This window comes from Stenella coeruleoalba (genome assembly GCF_951394435.1).
Source record: "Stenella coeruleoalba genome assembly, chromosome: 1".
Taxonomy (NCBI): Eukaryota; Metazoa; Chordata; class Mammalia; order Artiodactyla; family Delphinidae; genus Stenella; species Stenella coeruleoalba.
Window position 1 is genome coordinate 57,569,719 of NC_137169.1, and position 25,638 is coordinate 57,595,356.

The window sequence follows — 25,638 nt, forward strand, 5'->3', positions numbered from 1 at the left end:
CCCATCTTCAATATTAAAATGACTAGACAAAAATTCACCAATATCCATGTTTTTTTTTAATGCAGGCTGATATGACAGCTGTCATACAATCTAGCAAAACAATCTAACAAAATTGTTTTGAATGAAGTTAAAGACAACTAAGCACTACTAGAGCCATCTTACGGAAAAAACCAAATGAACTTTTTGGCCAACCCAATATATATGAATGCAATATATGCAATATATGATTATACAAGTATTTTCAGTCTGTGGCTTGCATTTTCTTAATAGTGTCTTTTGATAAACAATTTTAGGGCTTCCCTGGTGGTGCAGTGGTTGAGAATCTGCCTGCCAGTGCAGGCGACACGGGTTCGAGCCCCGGTCTGGGAAGATCCCACATGCCGCGGAGCAACTGGGCCCGTGAGCCACAACTACTGAGCCTGCGCGTCTGGAGCCTGTGCTCCGCAACAAGAGAGGCCCGTGCACCGTGACTAAGAGTGGCCCCCACTCGCCGCAACTAGAGAAAGCCCTCACGCAGAAACGAAGACCCAACACAGCCAAAAATAAATGTACTTTTTTTAAAAAGAAAAAAAGAAAAAAAAATTTAATTTTGATGGCGTCTAAGATCAATTTTGTGTTTTACAATTCTTGCTTTTTATGACTTTTCTATGAAACCCAGTGTAACCCCAAATCACGAAGATATTTTTCTGTGTTTTCTTCTAGTTTTATAGTTTTAGCTCTACTTTTAGGTCTATGATCCTTTTTGTATTAGTTTGCTAGGGCTGCTGTAACAAAGTACCACAAACTGAGTGACTTAAAAAACAGAACTGCATTGTCTTACAGTTCTAAATGCTAGAAGTCCAAGATCAAGGTGTCAGCAGGGTTGGTTCCTTCTGAGGGCTGAGAGAGAATCTGTTCCACGCCTCTCCCCTAGCTTCTGGTGATTTGCTGGCAATCTTTGGTGTTCCTTAGCTTGCTGAGGCATCATTCTGGTGTCTGCCTTCAAGTTCTCATGGCATTCTCTCTATGTTACTGTCTGTGTCCAAATTTACCCTTTTTATAACTGCACCACTGATATTAGATTTAGGGTCCACCCTACTTCCATTATGATTTCATCTTAACGAATCACATCTGCAATGATCCTGTTTCAAAATAAGGTCACATTCTGATACTGGGGGTAGGACTTCAACATGACTTTGAGGGGAGGAACAACACAATGCAACTCAAAATACTTTTCAAATTAATTTTTGTGTATTTCCTGAGGTAAGGGTCAAGGTTCATTTTTCTGCAAATAGATGTCAAACTGTTCCAGCACCATTTGTTGAAGAGATTATCCTTTGCTCATTGATTTATTTAGTTACCTTCAACAAAAACAACTGACCAAATGGTCTATCTGTACTTCTCGATTCTCTGCTCTGTTCCATTGGTCTATGTCTACTCTTAATCCAATACCACACCATCTTGATTACAGTAGTTTTATAAAAGTCTTGAAATCAAGTAGATAAATCCTCCAACATTTTTCTTTTCTTTATAATTTTTTTTTTTTTTTTTTTTTTTTTTTTGCGGTATGCAGGCCTCTCACTGTTGTGGCCTCTCCTGTTGCAGAGCACAGGCTCCGGACGCACAGGCTCAGCGGCCATGGCTCGCGGGCCCAGCCGCTCCGCGGCATGTGGGATCCTTCCGGACCGGGGCACGAACCCGTGTCCCCTGCATCGGCAGGCGAACTCTCAACCACTGCGCCACCAGGGAAGCCCCAAAAGTTTTTTGGTTTTTTTTAATTGAAGTATACTTACAATATTGTGTTAATTTCAGGTTACAGCAAAGTGATTCAGTTACATATATTTTTTTTTCAGATTATTTTCCATTATAGGCTATTACAAGATACTGCACAGAGTTCCCTGTACTATACAGTAAATCCTTGTTGCTTCTCTATTTTATATAATAGTAATTTGTATCTGTTAATCCCATACCCCTAATTTATCTCTCCCCCCGACTCCCCTTCCCCTTTGGTAACCATGTTTGTTTTCTGTACCTGTTGAGTCTGTTTTGTATATAGATTCATTTGCATTATTTTTTAGATTCCACATATAAGTGATATCATATAATATGTGTCTTTCTCTGTCTGACTTACTTCAGTTAGTATGATATTCGCTAGGTCCTCCAACATTGTTCTTTTTCAAATTTGACTATGATTAAGTCCTTTGCAATTCTATATAAATTTCAAAATCAGCTTAGCAATTCTACAAAAAATCCTGCTATGGGATTGGAACGGTGTTGAATCTACAGATCAATTAGAAGAGAATTGACAGATTAATAATATCAAGTTTTCCAATTCATAAACATTCATAAATATAAAAATCATTTATTTCAGTCTTTTAAAATTTCTCTCAGTACTGTTTTATAAAGTTTTCAGTGTACAGACATTGACATATTTTGTTAAATTTTTCCCTATTTCATACTTTTGAAGCTTTTATAAATGGTATTATTTACTTAGTTGCCAAGTGTTCATTGCTGGTATATGGCAGTACAGTCCATTTTTATATGCTGACCGTATATCTCACAACTTTGCTAAACTAATTCGTTCTAATCACTCTTTTCTAGATTCTTTAGGATTTTCTGCATATATGATCATGGTTTTTATAGAGATATTGTTAATTCTTCCTTTATAATCTCTTATTCTTACCTTCCTGCACTGATGGGGTCCTCGAGTATAATGTTGAATAGAACATTATATGAGAGCAGACATCCCTGCCTTGTTCTCAATCCTAGTGAAAAGGTATTCAGTCGTTCACCATTAAGTAAAATAGCAATACATTATTTTGGTAGATGTCCTTTATTAGGTTGAGAAAGTTCCCTTCTATTCCTACTTTGCTGAGAATTCTAAACTCATAAATGGGTGTCAATTTCTGTCAAATACATTTTCTCAAACTATCGACATGTTCATCTACTTTATTCTTGCCAAGATGATGAATTGCACTGATTAACTGATTTTCCAATTTTAAACTAACCTTAATTCCTAAGATAAACACAACTTGGTCATGATTTAGTGTCCTTTTATATACTGCTGTATTTTTTTGGACTATAGTGTTCTTCTCTCCTTGTAATTTTTTGTCAGCTAGTGGTAGAGGGTATGCTGGCCTCATAAATCAATTGGGAAGTGTTCTTTTCTATACTCTGGAAAATTTTATGTAGAATTAGCATTGTTTCTTCCTTAAACATCTTGTAAAATTCTCCAGTGAAGTGATCAGGGCCTGGAGTTTCCTTTCTCGGAAGGTTTTAAACTAAAAATTCAATTTCTTTAATAAAGATAGGGCTAAAAACTAGGGCTTTTACTTATTTTAATTAAATAGAGCAATTTATTTAATCGAATAAGGCTATTCATGTTATCTATTTCTTCTTGAGTGAGCTTTGGCAGTTTTGTCTCTTTCATGAATTTGTCCATTTCATCTCAGTTTTTGAGTTTATGGTATATTGTTCATAAAATTCCCTTATTATCCTTTTAATATATGCAGGCTAGGTAATGATGCCCCTTTCTCATTCCTGATGTCGGTAATTTGTATATTCTGACTTTCCATCCTGATCAACTGGCCATGGTTTAGCAATTGTACTGATCTTTTCAAAGAACCAGCTTTTAGTTTCTGTTTCTGCTTTTCTGTTTCCTATTTCATCAATTTCTGCTTCCTTCTATTTACTTTGGGTTTAATTTGCTCTTATTTTTTTCTAGTTTCTTAAGGGAGAGGCTTAGATCACTGAATTTAAATCTTTCTTCTTTTATAATACATATTAATTTCTAGTTTAATTCTGTGCTGATCAGCGAACATCCCCTGTATGGTTTTGATTCTTTTAAACTTTTACTACTTGTTTTATGGCCCAGAATACAGTTTATCTTGGTGAATTGTTCCATGTGCACTTGAAACAAATGTGTATCCTCTTGCTATTGAGCGGAGGGCTCTACAAACGTCAGTTAGGTCGGCTTGGTTGATGGTGTTGTTCAAGTCTTCTCTATCCTTAATGACTCTGAATTTGTTTTATCAATTACTGAAAGGAGAATGTTAAAATCTCCACTATAATCGTAGGTTGGTCTATTTATCCTTTCCGTTCTATCACTTTTTGCTTCATATATTTTGAAGCTCTCTCATCAAGTACATACACACTCAGTATTGTTATACCCACTAATATTAACCCTTTTAGCATTATGGAATATCCCTCTTTATGGTATAGTTTCCTTTATGCTTATTCTATTTAAGGTTTATTGAGTTCCTTGTGGGCATAGGTTTAGAGTTTTCATCAAATTTGGAAAAAAATCAGCCATTATTTCTTCAAATATTTTTTTTCTCCCCCACCCTGCCCCTTTTTCAGGACGATACTTAGACAAATGTTAGACCCTTAATATTATCCTACATGTCACTAATAATCTGTTCGTTTGTTTTCTAGTCTTTTTTTCTGAAGTTCATCTTGAATAGTTTCTATTACTATTTGTTTAATTCACTGAACTTTTCTTGTATAGTACCTAATCTGTTTGATACCTTCTGCTTTATTTTTCAATTCTGATTATATTTTTCATCCCTAAAAGTTTCACTTGGGTCGTTTTTTACATCTTTCTTTTCTCTCCTCATCCTTTCTCAACAGTCCTTCACTGCTTTCAATGTACAATTCAACATCTGCTAAGTTCCGATCATGTGCCAGGCCCCATGGTAGGCCTCAGAGCACTAAGCTGAAGATGGTTCAGTCAGGTTTGCTGATAGTGAAGGGACAAACGGCAGCAATAAAAACGTACCACCTTATATTTATGGAGCACATTATGGTTTACAAAGTGCTTCCGTACATGGCCTGTCATTTGATTCCTACAATAGAAAGGCCAAGCCTTATTATCCCCAGAAGACAATGAGTGACTTACTTCAGGTAACACAGCTAATCCATGGTAGACTTAACATATTTCAAAGCCCAATGTTCTCTACACGGAGCATTAAATTTTATTCAGAAAAATGCCCCAAATATTTAGTGCACAGTCCCCTTTGGGAACATAATAACTATATAGAATATTAAAATAAATCTCAAGGACATAATTCCATTTATATATAATTCAAAAATAGAAAAATAATTCTCACGGGATTTTTTTCTTTCCCTAAATACTCAGCCTGTCTCTGGAGAAAGCCAGTCTACGGGACAGGCAGCCTGTTGCATTCCCCTGCTTTGCCATAGGAATGGATCTTTGGCAAGCAGCAGACATTTGAATGTATAGCTGCAGGATAAATATGACCCAAACAGTCCTACAGTACAAAGGAGTCCACTCTCCTTTTATTATGCCTTAAAGATGGCATAATAAAAACAATAAAAGCTACTGCTTATTAAGCTATTATGCTCTAGGCTCAGAAATATTAAGTAACTTTACCAAAGTTATTCAGCTAGTAAATACCTGTTCAGCTCCATAACCTTCATCCTGCTATCTGGACTACTGGGGAAAACCAAAGACAAGGCAATATATTCTGAATTTTCTCCTAGATGGTTCCACATGGTTACGGAGTCAAAAAGCGAAAGTTCTAACTCTCTCTCTGCCATTAATTTTCTGTGAGGCCATCATAAACTCAGTTAACCTTTCTAAACCTCTACCTATATTACAAATATAGAAAACTACTCCATCTGTTTCTTGTGAGAATCAATCGAGAGAATAAAATACAGACTCTTTAAATGTATACATAATTTACATTCAGAGAGATTATTCACTTAAACTTCTATCACTGTTATCTCTCAGTGATAGATTTACAAGCGAATTTTTTTCTTCTCCCTAAGTTAGAAATAAAGAAGGCACGGTGAGAATGTGCTTTGTTATTCAATTTTTAAACAAAACAAAACTTCTGCCTCTAGAGAAAACTGATAAAGAGCCATTGTGAAGAAAATGACCTGCTTGGTCATTCTGTGTGGCACAGAACTAGATGGGCTCTCTGACACAAGGCCGGCAATTTTCAGTGCTGGCTGAGTGCTGGCTGTGATTACAGACTGAACATACAAACGTGCTTTCTAAGGCTTTCCTTCTGTTTTGAATGAAGTCTCTGGTTCTACAGGTGCTGATAGTGTAACGTAATACACACCACAGGCATGAAAAGAATGTGGCATAAGTAATGGGCAAACAGGTCATATGGACCTACCACTTCCTAAAACCAGGCATTTGGTTTAAATAAGACTTTCAGTTAAATAAAAATATTTAGAAAAAAACTTTAATGAAAGAAATGTGTTCTTTAGTTGCTTAGGTTAAGGAAATTAAGAAAGGGAGACTGAGTAAGATTAGGCAGTAATCAGTAACATAATGAATAAAATCTAGTGAAGGTATACCTGAAACTAATGTAATATTGTAAGTCAATTACACTTCAGTTTAAAAAGAAAAAGAAAAAAAAATCTAGTGTAGGGATACAATCAGATTTTGTCTAATCAACCAGCTCTAAGCGATGGATCTGCCTATCTGGACCAGTATCTTGGTGAAAAGTCTGAGGCTATGTGCAGGCTTAGCTGGGACAACTTGGCAATGTCTACAATGCCACATTAGCACCAAATCACCACCCTAATCTAGTGAAAAGCAGGGAATAATTTCAACATATACCTGAGTCTTAGATGCAACCATTCTCACTCCCAGGAAAATCTGTTGCCAATTTACTTGAGATTTGAAATAAAATCCAAAGCATCATTGAGACATTTTCTTATGTTTGGATACCTCCCTGCTTACTATAAAGACTAAAAATAAATAAACCATTTAGTCTTTGGACTTCATGGTTAAAAGAAAAAAAAGGTTAATGAATTCTATTTTGAAAATTCATTCCCCAAAAAACTCTTGAGAAAGGAATTGAATCCTTAGCCTAGAAAGTAAACTGCCAGGACACCTGCTAAGGCAGAAGATAATGTCAGTGGTGTAAATGATCTGCATGGTTCCCCCCCACCTTGGAAAAGTTAGACAAGTTCATGCAACCAGTGGTCCTAGTTAGCAACCCATCTTCTGCACTACTGTAACCATCTGCCTGCCTCCTGCTCCTAGTTGAGAAAAGGAACAAGAACCCACAGATCTTCAATACCCCTTCTTGCTAGGTTCTACTGCCTATGTTAAAACCTACATACCATGTCAAAACTACATACTCCAGTACTAGTGTCAATGGGGTCACTTACTCTTATTTGAAAAAAGCATATCCTCAAAGGTAAGAATGGCTAAAAACATTACTTTGTCAGTCAAACAATATAAAGGCAAAGAGAAAGATCTAGTCATTCACAAATAAAAAAATAACTGATCCAACCCACCTGTATTACATTTGAGAATACCAAGGCCCAGAAAGCCGGAAGGTCCTGTCTCTATGTGGAAAGAACACTTCAGGGTTGAGAATCAGTCTGTAATGATCCACAAAGGGACCCAGAAAAGATTAATAACTCTAGACAGGCTAAAAATTCATTATTTAGTAGTAATGCTTAGTAAGACACCTCCTGGTAGATGATCTGTGCAGTAATTTTTCCTGTAAAACTCATCTGAGCCATGTAATTTAACCAGTGATATAATGAAGACATTATACAGTGTACCAGTGCCTACAGTGCTGGCCTTGTGAGAGCTACAGCAAGGGGTCTGTTCTCCCATCCCTACGTGAGAACACCTAGCAGGGTGTGCTGTCAGAAAGTCAGACTCCAATTCCTGAGACTCTGAATCACTGGCTTTGTGCTACAGACATTCCCTTTTGGAGGCAGCGACTAACAAGTTTAAACACAGTCTGTCCTTTGGAAAGTCATTAGTCAATTGATGCTTGTTCTGCCTTTATCTATGTTAAATAGATATCTTTGGTTAACAGTAAGCTGGCTTTTGCGTGATACATAGTTTTGTTTTGTTTTTTTTTTTGGCTGTGTTGGGCCTTCGTTGCTGCGCGTGGGCTTTCTCTAGCTGTGGCTACTCTTCGTTGAGGTGTGCAGGCTTCTCATTGCGGTGGCTTCTCTTGATGCAGAGTATGGGCTCTAGGCATGTGGGCTTCAGTAGTTGCAGCATGCAGGCTCAGTAGTTGTGGCACCGGGACCCTAGAGTGCGTGGGCTCAGTAGTTGCAGCTTGTGGGCTCTAGGGTATGCAGGCTTCAGTAGTTGTGGCTTGTGGGCTCAGTAGTTGTGGCACATGGGCTTAGTTGCTCCACAGCATGTGGGATCTTCCTGGACCAGGGATCAAACCCATGTTCCCTGCATTAGCAGGCAGATTCCTAACCACTGCACCACCAGGGAAGTCCCATGGTTTTTTTTAAAAGAAGAATGTCTTAAAGTTAGAAGACATGTGTCTAAAAAAACTAAATGCTGGATATACTGGTTCCTTTGTTTCTGGTAAACCTGGGATGTTGAGAACTTAAACTTTTTGAAAAATTACACGCACATATTTGGTTTCTCAGAATGCTTTGCCAAGGACCTTAGTGCTCATTAGGATGAGTTGTTCAATTGCATCTTTTGCATCCCACTTCTATTCTACACTTACCCTGTTCTCTCTCTCACACACACACACAAATTGGTGGTTACTTTATTAGTTTCATGCATATTCTTCCACAGTTTCTTTACTTAAATAAGTAAATTAAATGAATGTGTATATATATTCTTATTTTTCCCTTTTTATTTTACTCAAAAGTTAGTAAACCATATGCACTGTTTTACACTGTGCTTCTTCATTCAACAATTTATCTTGGAGATCTTTTCATTCAGTACACAGAGAGCTTAAAATCAAAAAAGCTCTGGGTCAGGAAAGTCAAGAGCGCAACAGATGAGAGCAGTTTATCAGCACAGGTTATCAGGAGGCAGCTGGGCTCGTGCCAGCTGTCAGAACAGCAGCCCAGTCTCCACACTGGCGTGCGTCCTACTCCTCAGAAACACTGTCTCAGCGCCGAAGCACGCCCTACCTAGAGAACCAGCCGACTCAGTGGACCCAGCCTACTCGGTTACCACATGACGAAGTGGGCCTGGAGAGCAGAAGGGACTCATCCAAAGTCGGACAGTGGTCACAGACAGAACTGGAGTTTGCTGGTCTTTTGCATTCTGGCCCCAAGTCCTCTCCACTGTACCACTTATGTCACAAACTCTTAGGGATATGTCACTGTCCGCAGAGTAACTTGCAAATTCCAGTGTCTGGCACTAGTCCCAACTTGGAAGGAAGCAGGCTGTGGGATGGCAGGAAGAAGGAGACACTAGTCACAGAGTCAGAAAATCTGGGCTCTCGCCCTGAGCCCTCTTTGGGCCCAGTTCCCTCATCTGTGAAACAAGGGTCTGGAACCACATGCTCTCCAAGGAATCCTCTAAGGGCTCCAAAGTCGTTGACTTCTACCTTCTAACCACGTGGAAGAGTCTGGTCCTTGCGGCTGGGCCTGTGCCCACGCTATTAATTCCACCTGGAACGTACCTTTTGTTTTTCTGCCTCCACACCTTCCAAGGCCCACTCTGATGTCTCCTGATATTTGCCACTCCAGAAAATGCTCCTCGTGAACAAGCTCCTACCTCAGTCTTTAGAGCCTGCTCTTCCCTCGGCCTAGACTACTCCTTCCAAGGAGCCACACAAACTGGTCTCTCAGTCCACTCAGTTCAGTGTCTGCTCAAACGAAGCTTATAGAGATGCTCTCCCTAATCATCTTATCCAAAATAGCACTTCCCCAATCACTCTTCTCCTCGTTTTCTCTCTTCATAGCTCTTATTACAAAATTTATGCTTAGTATATCTTACCCCATTGGAATGCAAGCTCCTTTGAGGCAAAGACATGTCTTTTTTTTTTTTTAACTTAGAACAGCACCTGACACGTAATAAGCACTCAATTAATATTCACTGAGTGAAATAAATAATTATTTGTAAACAATTAAGTAACAAGAAAGACAAGCTTCAGGGACTCCACTTCTAATACTAATCTGAGATATTTCTCCCATTCAGTAGCTTGTTCTGTATGCATGCAAGTCCTGAACGGGGGAAAAAACAAGTCAGGGATGCAGCAAGTGGCTCTGGGAGATAGATGTGGTCAGGCAAACAGCAAGAGATCTCCCTGGAGTCAGAGAGAGACTGGTTTTAGGGAAATTCCCTGGCAGTCCAGTGGTTAGGACTCTGTGCTTTCACTGTCAAGGGCACGGGTTCGATCCCTGGTCAAGGAAGTAAGATCCCACAAGCCACAGGATGCGGCCAAAAAAAAAGAAAGACTGGTTCTAGTGCTGAACTCAGCTACCATGTCCTTAACCTCTATATATCAGATAACAACCTACCACACAGGTACACAATGAGGATTAGGGAAAATGATTAATGTGGAAGCATCTTATCAGGCATCGTGCAAGGCATCATACCCTATAGGTGAAGTATTACTTGAAGGTCAGAAGTAGACTGAAATTGTTAACATGGGAACAGCTTTATTTAAAGATAAACTGTTGGGACTGCCCTGGTGGCACACAGCGGTTAAGACTCTGCGCTACCGACACAGGGGACCCGGGTTCAATCCCTGGTCTGGGAACTATATCTCACATGCATGCTGCAACTAAGAGTTTGCATGCCACAACTAAGGAGCCCGCCTGCTGCAACTAAGACCCAACACAACCAAGTAAATAGATAAATAAAAATTAAAAAAAAAAAAAGATAAACTGTCACGCCAAAAAAGTGTCCACTCTTTAAAAAAATACATGTACATACATGAATGTTTGTCCACTTATATGTACACATATTTTGAAGGGAAAACCCAAGCCTAAAAGACACACTGAATATGAACCTGACTTACTAGAAAACACTTACCTGAAATCCTGCCACATATTCCACGCTGTAATGTGAACCCTTTTTGCCAGAACTTCAGACACCAACCCACTGACTACTATGAAACTGAACCTTCCAGTGGAAGAAATCAACTGCAACCTCTTGTAGGATACTATGAGCCTCTAGGATGCGCTAGGGCATCTATGGCTTCCACCCACTGCTTCTGTGCTGATTAATAAAAGCAAACCATTCAACCACTTCTGTAAGTTATATCTCTAACAACAACCCCCAGAACAGGTTAGCATTACTTGTTGCAGTTGGTGGGTAAGAAAACCAAGCCCTATCTCCTCTAAAAATCCAAGCTTGATATTTAACCCACACCAGTTTCTTCCTAACCTGAATACTTATAGTACTGACTGACTGACGGGCATGCGCTTTGGTGCTGGATCTTACACCATCTCTGTAGCATGTCAAATGTCTTTCTTGTGTGGCAAGGACTATGTTGTATTTCTCATATATTCCCCAAAGAACTTAGCACAGGGCTTTCTTACCACAAGGAAGATGCTCAGTAATACTGAACTGACTGAATCTGAAATGAACTTAAAATAAAATTGTAGTAAGCACACAAGGAATTTAGGAAGAAAGGAATTTAGGAACAGAATCAAACTCAGAATTCTTGGAGTTCCTAAGTTCCAAATTTAATTCATAACCTACCAAACAATACTGATTATTCATATCATTTGTATTTTCATTCTGTAGGCAAAGCTCCATGAGATAGGCATTCCCTCTCCAACAAGGAGATGGAATTGACCCACCTCCATTTTCCAACCCACAATGACCCCAACACCTTTCCCACAGAACTGGTAACAATTACGACTCTGATGATGACAGGTCTGCTCCCCAAGACAACTAAATGGTTCTCAAAGGCAAGAATACCACCTAATTCATCCTTCTTTCTTATCACCTGAGCTTAGCACTGTGAGACACACAATAGCACTTAATAACTATTCGAGAATGTTAGAGGGAGAGTATGTCAAGGAGAGAATGTTAAGAAAAAGAGCATGAGATTGTAAGCCTGCCAGCCAGTAGGTCCATCTGTACCCCAATAAATATTTTATAAGAATCATATTAATTAATAATAAGAATAAGGATGAACAAACATTTATGTAAAACCCAAAACACTGATGGGGTTGATCACAAAGCAATGAGTTTAGCCTCCATAATTAGTTTATCATCCCAACTTGAAAGCATTTAGATAAATTCAGTCATTCTTAAAAAACACTGTTCTTTCAAAATAAACCTTTCTTGACCTTTGCTTGGCATTTTCATTGGAAGAAACAAAAAGATTACTCAAATTCCACTCCTCTGCTTAAAAAAAGAAGAATAAAAGAGTAAAATCTAAATCTCATCCCAATATAGGTGGCAAAGTCATTTTTTCCACTATGGGTAAACACCTGTAATTATATCGAAGCATTTAAAATTGAAAGTGTGTTAGTGAACTTCAAAATACGCATGAATTTTGCTACAACCTGGCAGATAACTTCTAGTTAAACGATCATCACTCTGGAATGAAGAAATATCTCCTTCAGTCAATGTTTTCAAGTAGCTACAAGCTACTAGTCAAAGTTTCAAATTAATGAAAATTCCATTTTTGCCGAGACTGTAGAACACCTAATCACATTAATTCTTCCAACTTTCTCATGTACAGATTGGCCTCAAGATTTGGAATCATCTGTGCTGCCATGGGGTACCTGGTTATTTTACATTACATTCTTACCCCAAAACTAAAGAGTGAAGGGTGCTTCTGCCAGAGTCAGCTAGAGGAGGCAGAACACTGAAAAGACCATGGCCTCTGCAGTCAGGCTTGGGTTTAAATCCTGACTCTACTACCTGCTGACAGTCTGATGCTGGGCAAGTTATTCAGTCTCTCTGAACCTCTATTTGCACCTTGGTAAAATAGGGTTAATTCAAACTTCCTACAGCTGTTATGGGGACTATATTACATTGTATATAAAAAGTGACTAGCACATAATAGGGACTCAATAAATGTTAGTTTCTCTTCCCACTTTTTGCACAGCCACAAAAAACTCATTCAACATCTTTATTTTTAGAGCAACACCTCTACAGTAGTTTCCTGCTTTGGAGTCATTTCTAGGCCTGCTGATAGCCAGGTCACAGTTCATTAAAACATTTACATATGTTCTTTGCCAGTTTTAAAAGAAAGAGTTCTTGATGAAAAAAACAAAACAGCTTTATAAGCAGTCAGTCTTCTCCTACCTCTGATTCAAGCACAATTTTTAACAGTCTAACTACTTCTAAAAACCTCTTCTTTATTTTGGTCCCCACTGATTTGGGGAACTTGTCGCTGTCATTATAATAAACAATCAATACATTTATTCTGAAGAAACTACTAGCCAGGGGAATCATTAGGAGGAATCTTGGTACCGAAATCCTTGGCAGAATTCTAGATTTCCATTAAGTTTGCAAAATTCTGTGAATTCTAACAAAATGTTACCAATTTTTATGCTATGAATATGTGTTTCAGAGAAAAATTCTTGTCTGGATTTAGTTTGCTACTTTATTCTGGATTTATTTAGCTAAACATTTGCAGAAAATGAGTAAACTATTATATTCGTTGCTATTTATATGGTTAAGTCACCACACAGCTAAATATCTCCTGAGGGGAAAAAACAGCTTGGGATTTAAGCCAGGATGACAATTGTACACCAAAACTGAGAGCTTCTAGAGATAACAAGCGTTTTGTTAGGTTTGAAGAATTCTACTACTTCTGGATTTTTTGTTTCTCAAGGATAGTTTGCTACTATTCCTATTTTGTAGTTTAGTAGAAATGTAAAAATTCCCTTCCTCTATCCTCCTGGCACGTAAGAGAAGGACACTAGTTGGCATGCACTATTTTTATGTCGACAGCCAGAGCTATTTTAAGCTATTTTAGTACTATCCAAAAAGGTTAGCATGACATTAGCAAGCTAAAAGGTAAATTCTCAGTCTTTGGTCACTTACTAAGAACTTTACTTTTTAACAACCCAACTGTCTATCTCTTGGTAATACAAATTAAAATAAAATTCAAAAACATACACCATGAAGCCATAATCAGAAAGTCCTACCTTTTGCGCATCTCCCGTAAAATATGCAATGGCTAGGGTGGGCAGAATCATGAACAGTGCATTGTAATAGAGCAGACCATATTTTCCCAGCTCCTAGGAGAATAAAAAATTAGGTGTTAAAAAAAAAAAAAAAAAAAAAAAATTAGGTGTTTCATTTGGTTCCAGTAGACAGAGAAAGACAACCCTGTACAGAGTGCCACCCCCCATTACAAACATGCACCCCTCCCCCACAACATACACAGCAAATTAGTCAAGTCAGAAGTCTTGCAAACATTAATGACCTAAGCTTTCCAAAAAAAAAAAAAAATGCAAACTTACAAGGTTTCAAGTTTATTTGAAATAAATTCCCTGAGTGCTTAAGATCAGAGAAATAAAAATGACATCAACTCGCTGCCTCAAAACAGCAAGGAGAAAAGAAGTTATTTTGAACACAAACATACATCTCTACAGAAGCACGTCCTTGAAGCCCTTCCCTTTCCAGAACAGAATAAAAGTCACCAAGTTAGTCTCGGGCTTTTCAGAACTATAACAGAGTGCAATTTAACAGACACAAAGACTCACACCTAGACCAACACACAGACAGACATAACTTCCCAGTGAAGTATTTCTGAAAATGTATACGGGAAGTACAATGAAGATTAAGAAGAAAGAAAAGAAAAAGGAAAAGAAAAAGGAAAGAAAAGAAAAGAAAAAAGAAAGAAGATTAAGATTACCCTACAGGGACTTCCCTGGTGGTCCAGTGGTTAAGAATCCACCTTCCAATGCAGGGGATGTGGGTTCGATCCCCGGTCGGAGAACTGGGATCCCACATGCCGTGGGGCAGCTAAGCCCTCACACCACAACTACTGAGCCTGTGCGCCACAACTAGAGAGCTCACGTGCTGCAACTACAGAGCCCACATGCTCTGGAGCCTGCACACCACAACTAGAGCGCCCATGTGTCACGACTACTGAGACTGTGCGCTCTGAAGACCACACGCCACAACTAGAGAGAAGCCCGCGCACCGCAACAAAGAGCCTGAGCACCACAACAAAAGATCCCGCGTGCCACAACTAAGACCCGACACAGCCAAAAATAAATAAATAAAATAAACATTAAAAAAAAAAAGATTACCCTACAATTCCCAAAATATGGTATGACTAGTTGTGCCCTCAGCTACTGGGGAGCAACAGAAGACCACACACATCTTCAAACACAGGGAGTCTATGAGAACTGTGGGTCCACCTTTGATGCACAGAATTCTGGGACATTCAGCAGGAAGCAGTCACCTAAAAAAGTAGGCCTGAGTTTGGAGGGTAAAGGGGGGGTAAAGGAATAGTGAGGATAAGGGCATAATAATCTGCCTAACTTCTGTGACTGAAAGATCACCAAGTGATATGAAAAGTCAAACTACCTTCTCAAAAGCAGGGTTTTTTTTCAGTGATAATTTTTTTTTTGATTTTATTTTATATTGGAGTAGAGTTGATTAACAATGTTGTGTTAGTTTCAGGTGTACAGCAAAGTGATTCAGTTATACATATACATGTATCTAATCTTTGTTATGTATCTATTTAGGTTATTACAGAATACTGAGCAGAGTTCCCTGTGCTATATCAAAAGAAGCTTTGAAAAACTGGAAACAAATACCCAACAGTAGAAAACTAGTTGATTAGATTATGATACAACCATACAATGAAATATTATGCAGCCACTAAAAATGTTTAATACTGATTGATGAGGAAAGTGTTCATGAAACAGTACTAAATGAAAAATACAGGTTAGAAAACATTATATTTCATCACTCTTTTAAGTTTTTCTCATAGTTAAGTGTGTACATGCACACATACACACAAACACACATTCTTACAAAAGGGTATCTACCAAAACAGTGCTTCTCACTCAATGGTGGAATTAAGAAAGATTTATATTTTCTTCCTCTTGCTTATCTATGTTTTCTACTAATTCTATTATAAATACATGTTATTTGTGTGATTTCTTTTGAGTTAAAAATGTTTTAAATTCAGTAGCTGCGTTCAGGTCTGCAATGCAGCACTAAGTCTTTATGTCATGTGATTCATGCTCAAAGGACCACGATTATAAGCAGTTCTGAAATGATAGGTAATAAAACTCCTGATTAAAAGCGTCTCATTGTGGCCCTACTGCCTGCTGGATAAACTAAATAACTGATTGCTTATAGCCACCACAGCATCAATGAAAAGGTGTACCTGATTTCTAAGGCAGCAAGAAAAAAGCCACAGTAGGACAAAACAACCTTTAACATCAGGTGCCCCAACAGCAAGAGACATGAGTCTTATCCAGGAAGTAGAGGATGCCTACACACACACACACACACATACACCATCCAGACAGCTGATAAATGCCAAACTGTTGTTTTTCTTTTCACTTGTTAACTGTTTTAAATACCTTTTCCCCTGTTCTTAAACAGAGTACATTGACTACAATTTAATTTAGGGCATCATCATTAACATGCATTACTGTATTGTGTTTTTATATGGTGTTGTCCATCTTTGAGTAGTTCCATCTGACTTTCATAGTTTTCCTGCTTCTCTTGTTATTAGCTGAGCTTTTATATTGCTGATAAGCCTCTGCCTCCAGATAGGATTGTTGCTCCTAATCCATGAACTGTGAAAAGCAGATCAATATGCTTAAAAGTTCTAATACAAGTAAGCCATAAGTCATTTCTGAGTGAGGAACTAAAAGGCTCCCCTGGGAATAAAATACTCAGAAACCCTCTTTGCTATTTTCCCTAGGTTCTAGGATGTACTCTAGATTGTGCTATACAATATAGTAACCACTGGCCAAACACAGCTATTTCAATTGAATTATAATTACATTAAACTACCAGTTCAGTTCCTCAGTTGTGCCGTCACTTATCAAGTGTTCAACAGCTACGTGTGGCTAGTGGCTACCATTAATGGTCCGCTGAGATAACAGATTTCCATCATCACAGAACTGTACTCGACAGTACTGTTTTAGACAGCTGAGGCTACTGGAGAAATGAAATGCTATTATTACTACATATTTCCAAAGCAGCAAAAAACGAGAGTAAAACTAAATCTCTAACTGTTCCCTTTTCTCTAGCTATTGCACAAAGATTAAATTTTTTAATAGTAGCTTCCATTAAAATGTAATCATCATACAGTCTTCAAGGCAAATAAACGGAGAACAAGACATAAAGGGTATATTCAAAGAAAATTTGCTGAAACTAGATCTATACTGCCCCTAGTTCTTCCAGGTTATTCAAAATAAACATTCTAGATTATTCAAAATAATGAAAACTACTGGGATGGCCATATATTCTACAGTCCTTTCTGAAGAAGGCAAAGCCACCAGCCAAGATGATACAAACTCCATACTAATACTACTATCAAGCAGGTAGGGCATTTGTATTTATGATCTGAACCCCAAAAAAGGACCTGAAGTAGTTTCAGAAATACTGTACATATAATAGAACCAACTAAAAGCTAAGTGGTTATGGTCATCTGACTGATGAGAACACAGGGGTAGGAAAATAAGATAAAGCTATGGTCAAGTTATAAGACTTAAGTACTAGATAAAAATACACCAGCTGCTTAGGAAAAACTATGACGGTATCTATGATAACGATCTCATGTGGGTCTTCATATAGGATCCATTATGATAGAAAGGACAACTCCTTCAATAACAACCCTAGGATATATAAAGCTGAGTTCCATGTAGCTTCTCCTTACAATAATGCAATCTTATACCATAATGTAGTAAAATATGGCTCGAATGCTCAGCTTTCTGATGGTCTGGCTTGATCTCAAAATAAAATTTGGTGTGTTTATATTCAACATATACATTAGACAAATAAAAATATCTTTAAAGCCTTCATGTGCATGCTGCAGGTGAAGGAAAAGAGCGGGGTATATGAAGTTCATGTGTACGAGATCTAGGCCAGGAAACTCGGTGTTGCCCCTGAAAGAGAGATTCTAATACTGCCTAAGTTTCCCATTACAGTTGGCCCTCCATATCCATATCTGCATCTGAGGATTCAACCAACAGTGGATGGAAAATATTCAGAAAAAAAAGTAAAAATTCCAGAAAGTTCCAAAAAGCAAATCTTGAATTTGCCACGCAAGCAACTGTTTACACAGCATTTACATTGTATTTACAACTATTTACATAGCATTTATATTGTATTAGGTATTATAAGTAATCTAGAAATGACTTAAAGTATATGGGAGGATGTGCATAGGTTACATGTAAATACTGCTCCATTTATATAAGGGACTTGAGCATCCAAGGATGTTGTTAACCTCGGGGGTTCCTAGAATCAATCCCCCACGGATATTGAGGGACTACTATATATTTGTAGGACAAATATGCAAAGTCCATTCTTGTTCTTGTTCCAACTCACTTCTGAAATCTGCTCAAGAGCTTCCAGATACTTCTTTCTTGTCCAGGTCCCTCACCAAGTCCTCTACAACACAGCCATGAACGTTTATGACACTTTTCTCTAATGAACACTCCTTACTTACATCAGTATCCCTCTCAAAGTCAATATTCACCCAGTCCCTTCCAGAAAAGCCAACAGTAAAATCTAACTGCTAATTAGAAAATAAAGTTTCTTACGTGAGCACCAAGGTACAGGCATTTCGCATCCTTCATAAGTATTTTTCCTTATTCCCCACTTTATCCCCTGATGAATTGACATGACCATTCCCAACAACAGTAAACATCTCTTAAAGAAGCGTGAGACTGCTACCTACTTTTGAATCTAATTTTTGTTTTACGTAGGCACCATTTGCTGCTGTCAGGACATCATTTATCAGAATAAAAACATATCCTTCCAGATCGAATGCCAAGTCAGAGCTGCAAAACATAAGTAACACTTTAATAACAACTAACATTTAAAGAACATGCATTAAATGTTAAATAGGTCTGAACTACAATACTTCTAAGAACAATTGCTTATCTAGGTAAGTGAATATTAGGCATTTTATCAGCTACTAGTATTTCTTGGTTCCTGGTTAGAGTTTGCAATTTCATAATCAGTAAGGGGGTCTTCAGAAATGAGAAGCACTAACACTTAAACACAAAATCATTAGCAATAATCAACCACGTCAGTTAATAGCACACTGCTTTGAATTCAAAGTCAGACAACAAGAAAGAACCAACCAAATTCACCATTACAATATATCTGAAGCAAGCAGAAGGCATCAGAGGTCAATTTCACAGATAAGGAAAACAAAAGGAGAATGAAGCTGTTAACAGTCATTTTTCAAAGGTTCACACAAAAGGTAGGGCTGTCTTGCACAGGTGGTTGGGCCACTGGGTGGAATTTCTGAAGTGTGGATGGTGGTTAGTTCTGAGATCAGGCTACATCAGTGTCTAAGCACATAGCGGGAACTCAAATACTTAAAATAATTGCCTAATGAGCCTACTAGGTGTAACTAGTGGGATTAGGGAAACTGAAGTTTCCTGATATTTAGCAGAGCACCAGGCACAAGACCTTAGTAAACTGAACAGAATAAATGAAAATCTAAGTACGCCTTCAGCATACTTTAGCACCCTAGCTAAAACAGGGGCCCTGCATTCTGTGATTCTGCAAAGGTGTTATCTATTTGTAGCTAAACTACTGCATGGGACAGACTTCTGAGGAGCTCTATGCCACTGCAATTTCGGGCAGAACTACCTAATGACCCACCCCTCTTCCAAGGAGCCTGACAACCCTCTAACTCCAGACTCTCTTCCTCCAAATTTTTTTCCCAAGTAAAAGGTTCTACCAGATAGCAATCTGCCTCAGAAACTTTTTGCAGGCCAGAGTTAGCCCTGAGAAACTCCTGTTGTTTTGCTCTGTTTTAGATAGCACCAGCTTCAATGAAATGCTTCAAAGATTAGTAGGGCATCTTTAAAAAGAAAGGTAGGAGGCTCATATAGAATTTTTCTCCAAGGAGGAAGGTTACCTAGAGGGAAAAGCAGTCAGCTATATAACGAAATTCTAGTAACTAACTACTCTATTTTTTTGTTTTTGAATGAAATTTCACTTTGAGAGTTAGGGTGGAGTAGAACTGACTTATAGTACTTTCCCTCCACCTATACTACAGGGATATGATGAAGGTAAATGAGACAATTCAAGAAGCACACTGGAACTCCCAGATGGAAAATACAATGTCAGGCAGAATTTGCGGCATTAGCAAACCCACACATGCAGAGTAAAATGTTGTAGAAGGCTTCCACTCATCATTTCAATTTTCTGAGTCTTTGGGTATACATTTTCCCCATTCACTTTAAACTTAAGAACAATGGAAAAAAGCTTTAATAGAATATCTAAGTTACGGCATTTGTGATACCTTATGTGAAACCCAATAAAGCAATTCTATTATTTATTTCCCATAAGGCAAATAATTTATTATCATTTGCCTTCTCTGAGACACTGTTTTCTTTAGCAGCATGCAAAGGAAAAGAACGTCACATGGTTTATAAAAGCACACAGGCTCTGGAGTCAGGCACAGATTCAAATTCCAGCTCTGCCATTTACTAGCTGTGTGACCCTGAGCAAGCTACTGAACCTAGATTTTAGTTTTCTCAACATAAATAGGAAAATTATACCCATACCTTTCAGAGTGGTTGTGAAAAATACATAAATAATATGTGTAAAAATACCAAACATACTGTATGGCACAAGGTATATGCTCAATAAATAGAAGATAGCATAATAAACTCTAATTTAACCTTCTGAATGAATGAATGAACTTTTAGAATGAATTTAACTTTTAAGAATCCCAAGAATCTGATTTTGCTAGCCTTAATCTTCATACAGCCAAAAAGATTTAACTTTTAAAAGTCTTTTACTTTTCAAAAACATGATTCTTATTTAGCCTATAAAAAAATTCTCTTTATTGGTAATTGATCATTTATTATCAATAATTATTGATAAATTCTAATGTACTCTCATAGGTTTTATATAGGCCCCCATCTTACCTGGCAGCTACAAAGGCTCCAATAATCATTGCAAATACAGTCATCTTAATACCCCAAGAAAAAGTCTTCCTACAAAATAAAATAATTAAAAAATACATACATGTGGCTTTAGTTATTTACAAAGACTCATTCTGCAACATAGGCAAAAAATATATGTTTTCTTTAAAAAAGTTGTAAACAAATGATTCCAAGGAACTGGATATTTAAAAGAACCCCTCTGATGAAGCAAAAACTTACTTTCTTATATAAGTAAGTATACTTATTTTTTCTTATTTTTACCATTTGTTATTATTATTATTGAGCTTGAATTTTTGCTAATCAGATTTCTTTAAGTTGAAAATGGTCACACACATTTGTAGTAAAAGTAGCCAAGACATGATCACTATTTAAAGCCTATACTGATCTTCTGACCCAGCTTCACCAGTGGCATCAGTAGGTATAGGAATTCTTGAAAGTATACCTCATGTTCAGACAGGCTTCCATAAGGAAGCCATAAACTATCAACTCCTACAGCAAAGGGAGAAAGTTGCTTAAACTTCTCAAAAGATAAAGTAGAAACAACACAAATAATTGTAATATCTTACATATGCTGGGCACCTTTTCAGGGTGATTAAAGTTGGTTAAAGACTAGATATATTAGAAATTTAACTCACTTGAGTAAAAGTCCTTCAGCAAACATTGTAAACAGGATGGAGAACCTTCTCAGAACTGTAAACATTGGCAAGCTGCAGGAAAAAGACAAAGATATTTAGGTAAAATAAAATTTGATTCTCCAAAACTAGTATTTTAAAATAATGCTAATCTCTTCCTTCCATTATGGAAATTCCATGCTGATTAATCTGTGACTAAGTTAAATCCTTATTTCTCTCTAGAAAGTATCTGAAAGCCTGAAAGGGTTGCTTTTATAAAACTACCAGAAGTGAAAAACACCAAACTAATTATAAAATGGTAGAAAACATACATCTATTAACAAAGACTGATAACAGACACTTTTAATTTTACCCTGCTTATTATGTTAAACACCCTGAATAGTAATCATGTTAGTCTTTAAGACCTCGTCTTTCTTTTCTAGACTGACCTCCCTTCCTACCCCTAACTTTCAAATAACATCGGTGATAATCTTACCCCATAAAACATTCCTGGATTGTCCTTTTGTGGAAGTAATCCTGTCTTCCTCTAAACTCCTAGAGCATTCTGCTTGCACTAATCAAACATACAGCGTCTTGCAACATAATTATTTCTGAATCTATCTCATCTCACCCCAAAGTGCCTTATACTTAACTGGCAATCAAAGATAGGCTGTGAAAAGATGGATGGATGGATAGATGACAAAGGATGAAAAAGAGCAAACTCTATATACAAGCAGCACTTTGCAGCAGGTCTGCATTTCTTTCCAAGTGGGTAATGAGATGTAAAAGGATGCCCCACCCATGATAAATCTGACTTCCATGGAACCTTAACCAGAAATACCATTGTGGTCATTCTGTCAAGTTTCTTGGGTCTGAGGAAATGAAAAAAGCTTGGTCTCTACCCTCAGAGATCTCTCCATTCTGTTTTACAATCACCCATTAAGCCAGAGGTTTAGCTCACGTGACAGTGGTGAAGCCATGGGTTTCTGTTAAATGGTTTCCCTATGTGTATACTTTTAACATCCCATATACTTGATACATACACTCTTTAAGTGGAAAAGCCAAGAATTGGGAAGTTAGAGGATAATAAGTGTTGTCATGGAGTAGAGAGCTACTGCTTCTTTCTAAAAGTGAAAATGCTGCCTCTAAAATCATATGGCCATGTGTAAAATGTTAATCATATTTGTATCAGGGTTCCATCTGATGCTATTTTAACTACCCCATGTTAAAAGAAAAACTACAAAAGTTCTCATATCCACAATCTAATTTACTTGTGGAATTTGCCTAAAATATACTATTTATGAATTGTACTCATGAATTGAAATCTCAGAAGCCTAACATATATCCTTCACTATTATAGGTCTGTAAAAATAATGAAAATCTCCCATCACAGTATTTTATAACATTTTAAGACTTCTATCATCAAAGTGAAGGGAAAAAAAAAACCCCAAACAAACAAAAAACTTCTTTCTCTTCAAACTTAAGAGATTAAGTTTCTGGTCCTTTCATTTTTCCAGGATCAGTAACAATGTGTTAAACATTTGACATTTTCAAGTACAATTTTAAGAACACATTATATTAACCTCACTAGTAAAATAAAGTTATCCATACTTCAGTTTCTTTGTGCTGAACAGTCCCGTGATTTGGTTCCCAAAATATAGTAGAGGTAGTGGAAACGTCTAGAAAATTTAAAAAGGGATAACAAAACTCAATAATAAAGGCAGCTAAAACAAGGTCCTTTTCAAACAGAAACAGTTTTGTTTATATGATCAAATTCTTTCCACTTAAAACACAAGATTAGTTCTCACACACAATTTTGGCCCCCATGAAGCACCCAAACAACATTACTCCTGGATAAATAGCTCTCTGCAGAAAGAATGGAGGGGAAAAAAGAAACACAAATATGAATATGATCAAAGCACATGGGACAACAACATCTTTCTTTACAATATGATAATGTAGAGCCCATTGTTCTGATGTCAGCAGAAAAAGGAAAGGCATTTCATCCTCAGGTGGAGTCAAGCAGAGGCAGATGGAAGAATAAGAAAATAAACCCAAAGAATAATGAATGCAGGATACACAGATTAGACGGACGTAGAAAATGCAAAATGACTGTAATCCCAGCAAGTGTTCAATAATTAAAACAGAACACAAGATCTAGGGGCATTTTTTCTTAACTTTAAAGAGACTGTGGGACTTTTTAAAAACACATATTACTATATTTATTCTTTGCCTGCATTATACCTACTCTAGATTGGGCGATTTCAAGGCTGCAATTTTTAAATATGTAAGGCACTGATGAAAAATATACATAGTGACTTCTTTTCAGAACATAAAGTATTACTTTTTTTTTTTCTTTTTTACCTTTCGAGGTACATTTCTGTCAAAGTCAGGAAACTTGACTACTCTGAGTGCCTTTCCAACCCAGAGTACTGCCACTGTGGCCACCATCTGTAAACAGAGAACACAGATTCACTGTTCTACATATAAAGACACATTCAGAAGTTCTAACGACACAAACCACGTAATGCTGAAGATTCCAACTAACCTGGCCAAGTCCAACACATAGTGAGGAGGGAAATCTACAAAAATGGTAGAGAAAACAAAAAAAAACACAGGGTCAGAAAAACCTGAGCTCGGTGAATTCAATTTGCACATCGGCAACCTTACAATGCATTTTGATACAAAACACACCAACGTCTACCCCTCATCCAAATGACAATCTGAGAAAAATCCCTGCCAGTTGTCAGGCAACACCGCTGATTTTGTAGCCTCGGGCTGCCACTTGTCTCATCTTGTCCGATTCTACAATTTCAGTCGGCTGCCTGTAACTGACTTGTCTTGGAAGTGAAGACATACATCTCTTGAACGGTTTCACACATTAAAAAAAAAAAAAATGCTTCTGCCTTTGTGGTCCCAGTGGCAACATCACAATCATCTTAAATGCGCTTGAGGATGCGTAGGTCCCCAGAGGCTGTCAGCGAAGTCAGAGAACTCTGAAGCCCCGGAACCTAGCCCAGGCTGCGGGGAAGGCCGGGCATCCCTCTCCGGGCTCCCAGCCTGGCGTGCACAGGAGTCAAAAAAGTCACGAAGCAACTCCGCTCCATCTCTCCGAAGGGCAGGGTTTCCAGGGTGCTGCAGGGCGGGCAGGGCAGGCGCTTTCCGAACGCGGCCCCGAACGCTCACCCGGCAGTCCCGAGCTCGGCGCCGGGAGCGGGAACCCCACTCCGGGCCGGCGCGCAAGCCGGCTCCGCCGCCCCGGCCGCGTATCAGCCGCCCGCCCGCCCTCCCTCCTTCCCCGGCTCCCGCCCAACTTTGTTCAGCTCCAACTTTGCAGGCAAAGTCCAGGGAGCCGGCGCCCAGCCGCCGCCGCCGCCCGCTCCTCTCCGCGGCCTGGGTCGCCGCCGCCTCGGCCCTACCTGTAGTTGGTGAGCACGCTCTTGTTGACCACCACGATGAGGAAGGAGCTCACGCCGTAAAAGCCAGCGGCCAGCAGTTTCAGGAACACGGTCAGCGTTTCGGCCGACGCCATCCCCAGCTCCTCCTCATGTCTGTGTGTGGAGGATTTCGCGGGGGCTTCTCCTTTAACCCGGGCCTGCTGACGTCTATGAACTTCCGCCATGGCGGCGGCGGCGGCGGCCTGCGAGGGGAGCGGCGGGCGGCAGGGCGGACTAGAGCTGGGGTCTGAGGCGGCAGCTCGCGGACACTCGCGGGACCAGGGCCGGTGTACTGGGCCGGCTGCCGCCGCCGCCTCGGCTCCCCGCGCGGCCGCCGCCCACCCCCGCCCAGGGGCAGGGACGCTGTGGTTCACACGCCCCGGGACTTTGATCGGGCATTGTGCAACGCGGGGTCAGAGGGTAGGGGCCGCGCCTGGCTCGGCCTGGGCAGGGCTTGGAGAGGGCCCGTAGAAGGGGCAGTGGCGACCCTGAGTCCCGGACAGAGAGGGAGAAGAAGCTTAGGGGGAACCACTCGGGGACACCAGGAAGCCTAGCAGCACAGCACAATCGCGGAAGGAAGCGACCGGCTAGCGCCTGCGCGCAAGCCCGCGCCGGGTGTCTCGGGGGCCGCGTACCTGGGATGCGGAGGCTGGCGGCTGGGGGGCTGAGAGCCGTATTTTCCAGATAACTGCCGCAACCAAAATACAGACCTTCCTCCAATCGGTAACAGGTGGCTGACTGAGTAGTTAACAATGTGCGTGCGTCTAGCCTCACTCGAACGCTATTTCTGTCTCTCTTGCAGAGGGCCTAAGCCC

The 25,638-nt window shown here is 39.1% G+C and overlaps 1 protein-coding gene across 1 annotated transcript in view; it reads right to left on the reverse strand.

Annotated features, from left to right (window-relative positions):
- Positions 1–25,211, reverse strand: part of SLC35D1 (solute carrier family 35 member D1) — a 54,099-nt gene extending 28,888 nt beyond the window's left edge. The window contains exons 1-8 of the mRNA XM_079913419.1: positions 24,806–25,211; positions 23,935–23,968; positions 23,751–23,837; positions 22,998–23,065; positions 21,411–21,482; positions 20,758–20,826; positions 18,543–18,645; positions 13,810–13,902 (exon numbers count right to left, since the gene is read on the reverse strand). Coding sequence (XP_079769545.1) covers positions 13,810–13,902; positions 18,543–18,645; positions 20,758–20,826; positions 21,411–21,482; positions 22,998–23,065; positions 23,751–23,837; positions 23,935–23,968; positions 24,806–25,008 — 729 coding nt within the window. The 5' untranslated portion in view covers positions 25,009–25,211. The remainder of the gene's footprint in view (positions 1–13,809; positions 13,903–18,542; positions 18,646–20,757; positions 20,827–21,410; positions 21,483–22,997; positions 23,066–23,750; positions 23,838–23,934; positions 23,969–24,805) is intronic.
- Between the last annotated feature and the right edge of the window lie 427 nt (positions 25,212–25,638).